At 43.3% G+C, this 12,347-nt stretch overlaps 1 protein-coding gene across 3 annotated transcripts in view; it reads left to right on the top strand.

The window, feature by feature from the left end:
• The window catches only part of PAXIP1 (PAX interacting protein 1), a 118,927-nt gene that overhangs the window by 21,060 nt on the left and 85,520 nt on the right, over positions 1-12,347 (top strand). For all 3 annotated transcript variants that reach the window (XM_063921876.1, XM_063921875.1, XM_063921874.1), the window contains 8 exons: positions 1,278-1,321; positions 3,984-4,047; positions 4,614-4,727; positions 4,983-5,633; positions 6,161-7,727; positions 10,489-10,583; positions 10,863-10,958; positions 11,307-11,444. In XM_063921876.1, the coding sequence (XP_063777946.1) occupies positions 1,278-1,321; positions 3,984-4,047; positions 4,614-4,727; positions 4,983-5,633; positions 6,161-7,727; positions 10,489-10,583; positions 10,863-10,958; positions 11,307-11,444 (2,769 nt within the window). The remainder of the gene's footprint in view (positions 1-1,277; positions 1,322-3,983; positions 4,048-4,613; positions 4,728-4,982; positions 5,634-6,160; positions 7,728-10,488; positions 10,584-10,862; positions 10,959-11,306; positions 11,445-12,347) is intronic.

The following is a 12,347-nucleotide window of genomic DNA, read 5'->3' as shown; positions in this document are numbered from 1 at the left end:
CCAAAAGTGGTGTCCTCTTTTCATATGAACCAACTTATTGTGGTGCCTGTGGCTACTCGTGACTTGGAGGATTCCGAGTTACTAGATGTGGTCAGGGCTTTGAAGGTTTATGTAGCCAGAACGGCTAGAGTCAGGAAAACTGAGTCGCTGTTTATCCTGTATGCACCCAACAAGCTGGGTGCTCCTGCTTCAAAGCAAACGATTGCTCGCTGGATCTGTAACACGATTCAGCAGGCTCATTCTGCGGCTGGATTGCCGCATCCAAAATCAGTGAAAGCCCATTCCACAAGGAAGGTGGGCTCTTCTTGGGCGGCTGCCCGAGGGGTCTCGGCATTACAGCTTTGCCGAGCAGCTACTTGGTCGGGTTCAAACACTTTTGCAAAGTTCTACAAGTTTGATACCCTGGCTGAGGAGGACCTTGTGTTTGCTCATTCGGTGCTGCAGAGTCATCCGCACTCTCCCGCCCATTTGGGAGCTTTGGTATAATCCCCATTGTCCTTACGGAGTCCCCAGCATCCACTAGGACGTTAGAGAAAATAAGATTTTACTTACCGGTAAATCTATTTCTCGTAGTCCGTAGTGGATACTGGGCGCCCGTCCCAAGTGAGGACTTCTTCTGCAATGCTTGTATATAGTTATTGCTTACATAAGGGTAATGTTATAGTTGCATCAGGGTTGATCTGATGCTCTATTGTTGTTCATACTGTTAACTGGGTAAGTTTATCACAAGTTATACGGTGTGACTGGTATGAGTCTTGCCCTGGATTCCAAAATCCTTTACTTGTACTGTCAGCTCTTCCGGGCAAAGTTTCTCTAACTGAGGTCTGGAGGAGGGACATAGAGGGAGGAGCCAGAGCACACCAGTATCCAAATTCTTTCTTAAAGTGCCCTGTCTCCTGCGGAACCCGTCTATTCCCCTTGGTCCTTACGGAGTCCCCAGCATCCACTACGGACTACGAGAAATAGATTTACCGGTAAGTAAAATCTTATTTTTAATACACGATTTCCTTGAAACATTGTCACCCGTTGTTGAACCAAGTTCCCTTTCTTAAGTAACAAATATATTTTAATGATCAATTTGGATTACAAGAAGTTGTGGGTCTTTTTTGAAGTAATAGTAGTTGGTACTATATAGTCAAAAAGTTATTTAATATTTTTTTTCTAAAACTCTATAAAAATCGTACTGTGCTACAGTGTACTGCTAGATTCGGCTTTTTGTAATACTTTAGTGAACCGTGTATTCTGCAAGAGCTCTAATTACTTTTTTTCTCCTACAGCCCTCGTGGGTCATATTATCTGTTCGATGTGGAGTTCGTCTTCCGTATCCTTTAAATTGCTGTTCTCATTTATAAGTGGATTGTGTTTTTAGTTTACATTCATGGCCTTGTTTAATTCTGTTTTTCCTGTTACAATTCACAAATGTTGGACTTGTTAGACTTTACTTGAAAGTGACATAGATTAGATCAGGAGTTCTCCACTGATGCAGATCAAAAACTTTGCTTTATACCATTGTCTAATGTTTCGTCTCTTCACCCCATCACCATTTTTTTCCTTAGTTTAGAGAACTGATTTGCAAAGTTTGATGCTGGTACAGTAAAAGCCAAAACCGTATATTCAAATAGTAAAATCAGTATTACAACTTCAGTATGTAACTGGCAGATTCATTTACTATTCTCTGCAATTCTGTGTGTGCAAATTAAACCTTTCTGGGCTTATGTATAGTTGAACGCAAGGCGGACGGACGTAATTGCTCCCTCATTATGGGGGTGATTCCGAGATGATCGTAGCCCTGCAACATTCTGCGGGGCTACGATCATGACCATAGACATGCGGGGGGGGGGGGCGCCCAGCACAGGGCTATCCCGCCCCGCTTGTCAGTGCCCCCCCCCCCCCCCCCCCTGCAGAAGTGCAAAAGCATCGCACAGCGCCCATGACCGTGCCCCCGCCCAGCGACTGCCTCTGCCTGTCAATCAGACAGAGGCGATTGTATAGCATCGACGGCCTTCGGCTGTCTGGCAAGCACCGGCGCATTCGCAGTTCTGACCCGAATGCACCGCTGCGATAAACTGCAGCGTGCGATCGGGTCAGAATGACCCCCTATGTTCGCAGATCTAAAAACAGATAGTGATATGAATGCAATGTCCTGCACAGTTCGCCCACCTGTTCATACGCTTGGTTTGACCCAACATCACCCACTTGCACAAGCCCTATCCCTGGTACAAATTAGCTGATAATAATGCGCAATTCCGTCAACATACTATCACGTATCTTGGCTCCCCTGTGCCATACACAAAGAGAAAGATGGCGGTGCACTATTCAAACATTAATAATTAGAATTGTTATATGTTTTGCATTATCTTGGCCAGGTTTATCGGCTTACCCACCACGTCCAGGTAACCTCATTGGGTAAGTTCCAAACATTCTAAGGTGGGTACATGGGTTGTGGTGGGTCAGCCCGTAAGCCTGGCCAAGATAATTCAGAATTTATTACAATTCTAATTAGTAATGTTTGAATAGTGCACCTGCAACTTTTCTCTGTGTAGCACTATAAGAAGTATACTTACAAAAGTTCGGGTATGTAGAAGTGGAGATGTTGCCTATAGCAACCAATTAGGTTCTGCGTATAACTTATCTAGCTCCTTCTAGAAGATAGTAGATAAAATCTGGTTGCTAGGCAACATCTCTGCTTCTATAAACATGAACTTTAGTAAATATGCCTGTAAAGGGCAGTACACATGGGGAGAGACGTGTGCTCAGTACACATCTCTCCCCACCCCCGCTCAGCACAGCGCGAGGTGTGCCGAGTGTGGGGTGGGGGGTGGGGGGGAGATGTGCTAGATTGTGCCTGCTAGCACCGGCAGTAGCGTCGCGCATCGCTATCGCTGTGGGGCATACACACTGCGGTCCGTGCTTAAAATCTAAGCAATCGGATTGCTTATTTTAAACATGGATCTCTCGCTGTGTACCCCCCTTTAGTCTCAGCTAGGTAGCACCTCTCATTACATGTAGTTAGGGTCTGCAGTCTAGGGCACCTCCCTATATACTCCCTTGTGCCATGAAAACAGTTTGACTTCTATGTTATGAGGGTTTGCAGCACCTTCGGACAGACTTGTGTTTTGTTTTTTCTTGTTTTTTTGCATAGAAAAGAAACTAAATTAAACATAGTTCAAAATCAGCCATCTGATACCACCCTAAAGCACATTGATTTGCGAGTGCTGATGTGTTGAAACACTGATTAAAGCAAAGTATGTGGTTGACACCAGAAGTAGAGTCTACATGTATGTAGTAATGAGAAGAGTGCATCATGCCTTAAAGGGAGGTACCAGGTAGTGATCAAGTTTAATTAAATGTAATAATACTTAATGAAATTATTTATGGCTGATGAGTAGCAAACCATGAGGTCAATTCAGTTGTGTCCCCCCAGCGACGCTGACTAATGAGGGACAGACTAAGCAATTTAATTATAGCTCCTTTCGGGATCCCATTAGTCGCGGGAGACGTTATGTGACCGGCCCCTAAATCCTGCCCATTCACAATCTCTATGGTCACGACACAGGTGGTGAGCAGAAATGTGTGAAAAAGTGTCCCGCTTGGGCGGCCAAATGGCACTTTGCATGTTGATCCCAGTGCCTTAGTCTGGTTTAGCTGCAACAAGCATGCAAAAATGGGTGCCAGCCCCGGGACAATCATTTACATTTTGTCCCTTCGAAATTTGCACCCAAAAACAATTGAATCACCCCACTTATAGTGGTTAGTATAGATTTCTTTGAAATAGGCTTTATTCTCGATGGATTTTAATAAATAATTTGTCAGTATTGGTCGAAAACATCCAAACAGGTCCTTTAGCATGTGTGTCTGGGAACTGCTTCAGCATACAAATAATGAATGTGATGCTAGAAAAAATGCATCTAGCCTTTTATGTTTACTCTTCACAAGTTAAGTTATCTAAATGTTTTAACATTTTTCTTAACATAAATAATTAGTGAAAATGGTTTTTCTCCAGAGTCTGGACAGATATTTTTTGGCGTGACAGCATGCCTTTCGCAGGTATGTATTAATGCTTAGTTAAGTGAATATGATAACACTTTGTAGCCTGGAAGGTGGTATTGGGGGGAGAGAGTCACATTAGAACATATGCAAGTACAGTATGGGAGTGTCTGCATAACTGCCAATTCGATAAGTGCTTTCTTCTGAGTCTGCGTATATTGTGTTTTTGTGTACTTGTTTAGCATGGTTTGTATTTGAGCATATGTGTATGTGTATGGTTTGTTTTCTTTCTATCTTTTTTTGAGCATAATTAAGGCGAATATGCAATCCAACTATGCAGCAGGCGCAGTGTCTGTATTTGTTGTACTAAACAAATAGGTTAAGAGTGGAGATGTTGAGGTCTATTACTGCGATGTCCCACATTCACATAATACAACACTGGTTAAAGCAGATTGTTTTTTTTTTTGTTTTTTTAGAATTTAATGAAGTAGAAAGGTGGGTGTTAAAGAAACTGCCTTACTCACACACACTTGCCTTTTTTGACTTGTTTCAATCATGGTATCCATGAAAGTTTGTTATTGTGCAGTATAAATCTTGACTATCATGTTTCCACTTTCTACACTCAGGTGTCACCTGATGACCGCAGCGCTCTCTGGGCACTAATAACGTTTTATGGTGGAGACTGTCAGCTGAGTCTCAATAAAAAGTGTACTCATTTAATTGTTCCTGAGCCAAAAGGGGTAAGGACTATCTGTAAAATCATACATTTGTACATTTTAATGTCACTACTTATCTTGTATTTAATGATGGCAACCTTTATTGGTCTGCAAATAACCACATGTCGTACAAACTATAGTCCCTTTTTTAACAATATTTTAAGAACAAGTTTTTTCAAAATAAATTAAACCTCAAAAAAATAAATGTAGTATTGCTGTCATTCTTGTTTCCATAGTGAACTCCATATTCATTGTGATTATTTCTCTTGTCATCCTTAGACAAAATATGAATATGCTTATCAACGTGAGAATATTAAGATTGTCACACCAGACTGGGTGTTGGACTCAGTATCTGGGAAGACCAGAAAAGATGAAGTACCATATCACCCCCGTCTTATAGTGTATGAAGAAGATGAAGAGGAGGAGGAGGAAGATGAAGAGATAGAAAATGAAGATCAAGATTCTCAAAATGGCAGCGCAGATGAGGACAGATATTCTTCTAAATCTAGTCCGATTACATCCCGTGAAGGATCTCCTTTTCCTAATCGGGAATTTTCACCAAAGCGCAGCAGTGCTTCAAAAGTAAAGGAGGAACTGATGTTTGATGACTCCTCTGACTCCTCGCCTGAAAAGCAAGAAAGAAATTTGAACTGGACCCCAGCAGAGGTCCCACAGATGACTACTGCAAAGCGAAGGCTTCCCCAGGGCAAAGATTCAGGACTGATTAATTTGTGTGCAAATGTTCCACCTGTGCCAGGGAATATTCTGCCACCCGAAGCTCGAAGCAATTTGCTTACATCAGTCCCTGGAGCAGCAGGTTCAGAGAGACCTGATCTGATGGCTTTTCGTAGTCCGGCAGCAAGGACACTTAGAAACATTACTAATAGTGCTGATATACAGCAGATTAATAGACCATCAAATGTAGCACATGTAAGTTGTTTTTTGTTTCTCTCCCCCCCCCCCCCATTTCTATGCTCTCATTTAATATTGTCAGGAGTTTTGTTCTTGTTACGTATGCACATTGCTTTTGGTAGACAAATAATGTATCTTTACATTTAAAAGACTAATGTTGTCTAGATCTGCACTTTTACAAACTGGGAATAACCCGACTTGTTTTGGGATGTAGTAAAAGTTGGGTGAGTTTATCCCAATTCCCTGGGATTTTTTACACATTCTTTTAAATAACTAAAGTGAACACTTACACCCTTTTTTGAATACACCAGTAAAATTACTGCTCCGAAATGGCCCAGGTTCTTTGCTAGTGGATCCTTGAACTTTTCACTCATGTTGATGTGTATCCGGGTTCTGGGAAAGTGTGCAAAGCTAGCAAGCCCATCTATTCAGTTCTATGTTATTCTTTTGTTTTTGTGTTTTTTGCCTGTCTAGTACGATAATCTTAAGAGCATATGTATTGCCTGGTGATTTTGGATTCACAGATTTCTTTTATTCTGTTTTAGCTCTTACAAAGCCTTTCAGCCTCTACCAAGAGTTTAGAACAGCAAGGTAATCATTCCCAGCAAGGGCATCCAAATACGATGTTGTTTAATCAAGTCAAATCCTTAACAACAGAAACACAACATTTGTTACAGCCACAATCACATCAGACTCCACAACAGCCACAGCAACACCATTCTCTGGTGCAGCTTCAGCCTCAACAACTTATGCAACTGCAGCAGCAGCAACAACAGCAGCAACAGCAACAACAAATTACCCAGCAAGTGTTTCCACCGCATCAGTTTTCACAAGTAAACCAACCGCACCACTTCACTCAACTACAGTTCTCACAACAACAGCTACATCGTCCACAACAGCAAACAATGCAGCATTTCCAACAACAGCATGTACTGCAGCAACAGCTTCAACAGCTACAGCAGCAGCAACATCTTCAGCAGCAGCAGAATATACAGCAGATTCTTCAGCGTCAGCAGACACCTTCACAGCAACAGACATTGCAGCAGCAACAACAAACAATACAGCAACAACAGAGCCTTCAGACAAGCATTCAGCAGCAACAGGCCCTTCAGCCAGCTTTACAGCAACAGGCGCTTCAACAACAGAATCAGACTTTGAATATTCAACAAAGCATACAGCAGCTTCAGCAACAGAATATACAGCATTTATCTATGCAGCAAAAGCAGCAACTTCAGCAGCATGCACTGCAACAACAGCAAATTCAGCCTCACGCCTTGCAGCAGCAGATTACGTCTCATACACTGCAGCAACAACAGCAGCAAATGCAGACCCAGACTTTGCAGCAGCAACAAATCCAGTCACAGACCATTCAACAACAGGTGCAGCCTCAGACTATTCAGCAGCATCAGGCACAATCACAGCAATCACATCCACTTCAGGCACAAACCCTACCGCAACAGCAGCATCATGTACAGCCGCAATCACTTCAGCAGCCGCATCAATTACAGCAACAGACACTTCAGCAACATCAAATTCAACCACACAATATTCAGCTTCAACATCAAATTCAGACACAGGCCCATCAGCAGCATCAAATCCCATCACAAATGCTGCAACAGCAGACTCTTACGCAACAGCAACTACAGCAGCAACAACAATCTCTACAGCTCCAGCAGCAACAACTTAAACAGCAACAAATGCAGCAGCAGTCTATGCTTCAGCAACAGCAAATTCAGCAGCAAACGCTGCAGCAACAACAACAACAACAGATTCAGCAAGCAACTCTTCAACAGCAGCCATCTCAAATTCAACAGCAAGCACTTAAACAATCACAAATTCAGCAAGTAGCATTGCAGCAGCCGCAGATCCAGCAGACAGCCATTCAGCAGCCTTCACTACAAAGTCAACAGACTCAGCAGCAGCAGAAACACAACCTCCAGCAGATGCAACAGCAGCTCCAACAGCAGCACTTTCAGCGTTTACAGCAGCGGCAAATGCAAAATCAGACCCCGCAGCTGCTAGGCCAGATGCCTCAGCAGATGCCACCTCAAGCACCTAATCAACAGTCGGCTCAGTCTCAGCAGTTACATGGTCATGACCCGTCCCTAGAGAGTAAGTTGAATATTAATGCAAAATTAAAAAGTGTGACTGTTGTCATAACCGTGGATGTTCTCCTGGTTAGAAATTGTATAACAATGCTTAATGGTCCGTTCAGGAGCAGTGTTGATGAGATTTTTATGAAGTGGGTCACATTGTGGTTCTGATTCTGAGTCGAACGCACTGTTGCTACCGCATGTGGTTGGCCAATGTTTTAAGTCTGTGCATGTGTTGCAATTGTCAGCGGTCAGACGCAGTACAGAATCGGACGCGTAGTCTGTGATTTTTAGTTGGTGATCCTGGGAAGTAGTGGGAAAGGGGGGGGGGGGGGGGGTGAAGTGATGTGAGTGTGTCTCTGAAAGCTGCTGCGTCCATAGACTCTTACCCGCTCTCATGGGGAACCCTACCCAGACGTAGAAACTACACCTACCATAGGGCTGGTGCAAGTTTCAATGGTGCCTCTAAAGGCTCGAGACAAATATGCACTTTCTTCAGATGCTGCAAGTGTGCGTCTCAGTTTTGTGAGTATCATCTACAGCATTATGCATAAGATGCAACTGGCAAAAATTAGAATCAAGCACTGTGCAGAAGATGCTGATGCTTTTCTGTAGCTTTGACTTCATGCTTACAAAATTAAACTGGAAATGTTTTGTTACCTCGGAATATGAAAATATTTAGCGAATTGACTTCTCTACTTCATCCTGTTGGTGGAAACTAAAGCAGGGAGATATGAAGCCTCCATTAGGACTTTAATACTTGCAGTATATTCAGACTGTTTATGCTCCTCTCTTCTATGTCGCCACACTGGAAACTCTGGTGGGTGTGTTTTGGGTTTGTGCCATCCGCAGTCACACTGCTGTGCAGCTACCCCCGGCAAACTACACCACCCCCGAAGCCACATTAATAAGCAGCTAACCCCCCGTGGGCAACCAACTCCCACGGCCACACAACTAAGGAGGTAATCCCAGGCAAGGCACCCCTTCGCAGCCAACCCCCTGGGCAAACAATCTCTCTCTCTAAAGTGTGTAAAAATAATTTTGCCAGCAGTTTCTATTACCATCCTTCCTTAGTGTCCCCATCTAGTGCTGTTGTGCAATTTCTGTGTGAGGTAGTGGGAGTCCTTTAAAACCTGGTCTGTATTTGTGCCTTGAGGACAGAGTTTAAGCAGCACTGAATTAGACAATTATGACCGTGGATGCTGGCAGGATCTCTGAAACTTATCAGGAGCCCAGCTTTAAATCAGTGCCTTAAGCTGGGTATACATTAGCAATATCGTATGTGTTTTCCCTTGAACTCCTGGGCAAACGATATAGTGCATACATACTGAACAGTATCGCTAGCGATATCATTCAGTGACGTCACCTGGCCACTACCTCGAACATGCAGTTTTAGACGATATAGCCAAAATTGACCTGCATGTACAGACGACGGAACATCTAGTTAACAATACGTGGGAGTGCGCATCGTTAACTATTTTGTGCTTACACACTGGATGATACTACAGACGATAGCACTCAGAATGGTCAAGATGAGCGATTATTGTTTAAAATATTGCCTAGTGTTATACCAAGCTTTAGAGTTATGGGTGGTGCTAAATGTTCTAGTCCAAGGACAGCTTGTATGGTTTTAATAGATGATACGTTGGTACACCGTTCCCTGGCAATGAAGCAGACCAGCAGGATCTTTGTTTTGTTTTTTTTGTTTTTGCAAAATCAGGCATGTTCATCCCGGGGTAGAAAACTGCAAGCCTTATGGCTTGTTCTGGATCCTGGAGAGTGGATACTCAATCTGTATAGTTTCCAGAAGATTGTGGAGAGATTATCAACCAGATAACAACAATATAATGCCTGTCAATCAGGCAGAGGCATTCACGAGGTGGTGGGGGGTGCTTCAATGCTCCATTTCCTAGGCAGAAACGCAGCATTGCGGAGGCGGGAAAACAGTGGCGGCGTCATCCAAGTGGGGGTGATCACGGCGGCTTCTTGATGTCACACGCAGCAGCTGCTATCAGATGACGGTGGGCCTCTTGCTGCCGACAGGAGGCAACCCTACTTTCTGCGATCAAGCACGTATTGCGGTGCGATCACAATTTCTGTTTGATCAAGTGGGGGGGCTGCTGTCAACATGCTGGGTGGCCTTGCCCTGCAATTTGCAGCCCCCAGCATGGATTCATCAGGATTGCAATTTCTGCTGCTTAGCAGAATTTGCAGTCCAACCTGAATCAGGCCCTTAGGGGTATTTCAGAGTTGATCTTAGCTGTGCTAAATTTAGCACAGCTACGATGAGGCACACTGACATGCAGGGGGACACTCCGCACAGGGCTAGCCTGTCCCGCATGTCAGTCGCTGCCCCGTTGCAGAAGTACAAAAGCATCGCACAGCAGCGATACTTTTGTACTTCAGGAGTAGCTCCCGGCCAGCGCAGCTCCTGCGCTTTGGCCAGAAGTTACTCGTTGCTGCCCGGGTCACAGCGGCAGCATATGATGTCACGCAGCCACCCCGGCCCACCCACCCCGGCACGGTCCGGCCATGCCTGCGTTGGCCTGACCCCGCCCAGCGACCACCTCTGCCTGTCAATCACACACGGCACCGATCAGGTCTGAATTAGCCCCTTAGTCTGTCTTTATTACCACTGGTCAGACAATATAGTTCTGTGATATACCTGTAGGCCAGATGGGTTGCTCTTTATTGTAAATATTTTGGGGGTAATATAGTAATGACAAAAAGGCTGATATTGCATGTTTAATTTTTACTGTTGACTTTGGTCTCTGTTTTAGTTCCTGAAGACTGCTTCTTGATGGGCTGTGTGTTTGCAATTGCTGATTATCCAGAGCAGATGTCTGATAAGCAGCTTCTTGCAACGTGGAAAAGAGTACGTCTCCTCTTCTCTTTCTGTTTTCTTTGCATAGTTTTTTGGGTTTGACAAATGTTTATTATGTGAACCGGTACAAGATGTCAAGTTTAACTAGACTTTTGAAATGAAGATTTTGAGAATGTATGTTGTGTATTGATAAATTCAGCGTTTCACTAAATGCCTTATTCAGAAGTTTGTTAACCTTGAAGGCCAGTCCTGTTTTAGATATTTTTACATGTGAGATGTTGTCTTTTTTCTTTTATAAGAACTATTTTTTTCCCCCTTTTCTTTCCTAAGATAATACAGACACACGGTGGTACTGTGGACCCTACGCTTACAAGCCGCTGTACTCATCTATTGTGCGAAAGTCAAGTCAGTAGCATGTATGCCCAGGTGAGTTCTATTGTAACTGTCCAGAACTAAGAGAATGAACGTCTATGTAATCATATGCAGTACACCTTTAATGTTCCACATTTAAATACCATAACCTTTTTTGTTAATTTGGCTCAGAAGCTGAAATTCTTGAACTGCCTAGTAATGGTTTTTGTCCTATAATTAGCCTTTCTCCAAGCTTAGGAAGTGTACTTTTAATTTGAGATATATACTGTAGATAATATGCACAAGTGTGTGCGCGTGTGTATGTATATAATATATTATAATATAATTTTTTTTTTTTTTTATATATTATTTGTGTAGCCAGGTAATTCCGTTATAAAGCTAGCTTTTATTGTTTCTTAATAGGCTATGAAAGAACGAAAACGTTGCATCACTGCTCACTGGCTGAACACAGTCTTGAAAAAGAAAAAGATGGTGCCCCCTCATCGAACGTTGCACTTTCCTGTTGCATTTCCACCAGGGGGGAAGCCTTGTTCCCAGCATGTAAGGAAACTATGCAATAGCTCCATAGTACTTTGGTAAATAGACAGGCTTACATTGTGATGGGAAAACCTGCCCTTTGGCTCCGCTGAGCACCTGTTATTTTAAGTTTAGGGACCTGGTCACTTATGAAGCATAGGAAATATATTACGCAACTACAATGTTTTGCATCAGAAGATGCTAGTATTTGTTGGAAGGTGCACCGTACCACAACTTCCGGGGCATTCCCACTTGTAAGGGCAACTTTGGTAAATCCATAGCATCATTGGGATTTTCTTTCATCCTATCTGGGGAAACACTGCTACCTTGGGGTGTAGAGGCAGCCGTCTTAGGAGCAGTCACAAATCTTCAATCTGTAAAGCTGAATGTGCATTATACACTATATTGGCCAATATTGTGATCTGCAGTGTTTCGCATCAACCATTGTATAGTGTGTCACCCCAAATCATTGTTTGATGAATTGTGTGGTCGCATCTTCCCATCTGATGTGCTGCATGTCAAATGGGTTGATATGACATAAGATGCAGTGCAACAACATTAATCCTGTAATAATATCTTGTCATCATATGGCAAATCGTGTATTGTGGACATGATATATCATTACAGCGTATCAGACCGTTGTAAGATCACCAAGGCGATCAGATGTTTACTCAGTCTAGCATTTGTGGTATTGGTTCCTCCCCTCTACATCCCTCCATCTAGGAAGGTTCCTACAACTGTCACTGTACGCTGACTGCCCTCACACTCTGGTTCTCCTGTAAAAAGATTACGTATTTAAATGTTTAGGGGAGTGATAATGTTGCAGTTTCTCGGTCACTCTCTATTCTCGCCTGTGAAACCTATTACAAAATAATGGACGTCCCTTCATGGAGTGGAATATAGAAGGGGAGAAGTTTCAGTCTGAGA

Source organism: Pseudophryne corroboree, chromosome 5 (genome assembly GCF_028390025.1).
Source record: "Pseudophryne corroboree isolate aPseCor3 chromosome 5, aPseCor3.hap2, whole genome shotgun sequence".
Lineage (NCBI taxonomy): Eukaryota > Metazoa > Chordata > Amphibia > Anura > Myobatrachidae > Pseudophryne > Pseudophryne corroboree.
The sequence above is the reverse complement of the archived record's forward strand: the minus strand, read 5'-3'. Positions and strand labels throughout refer to the sequence as shown.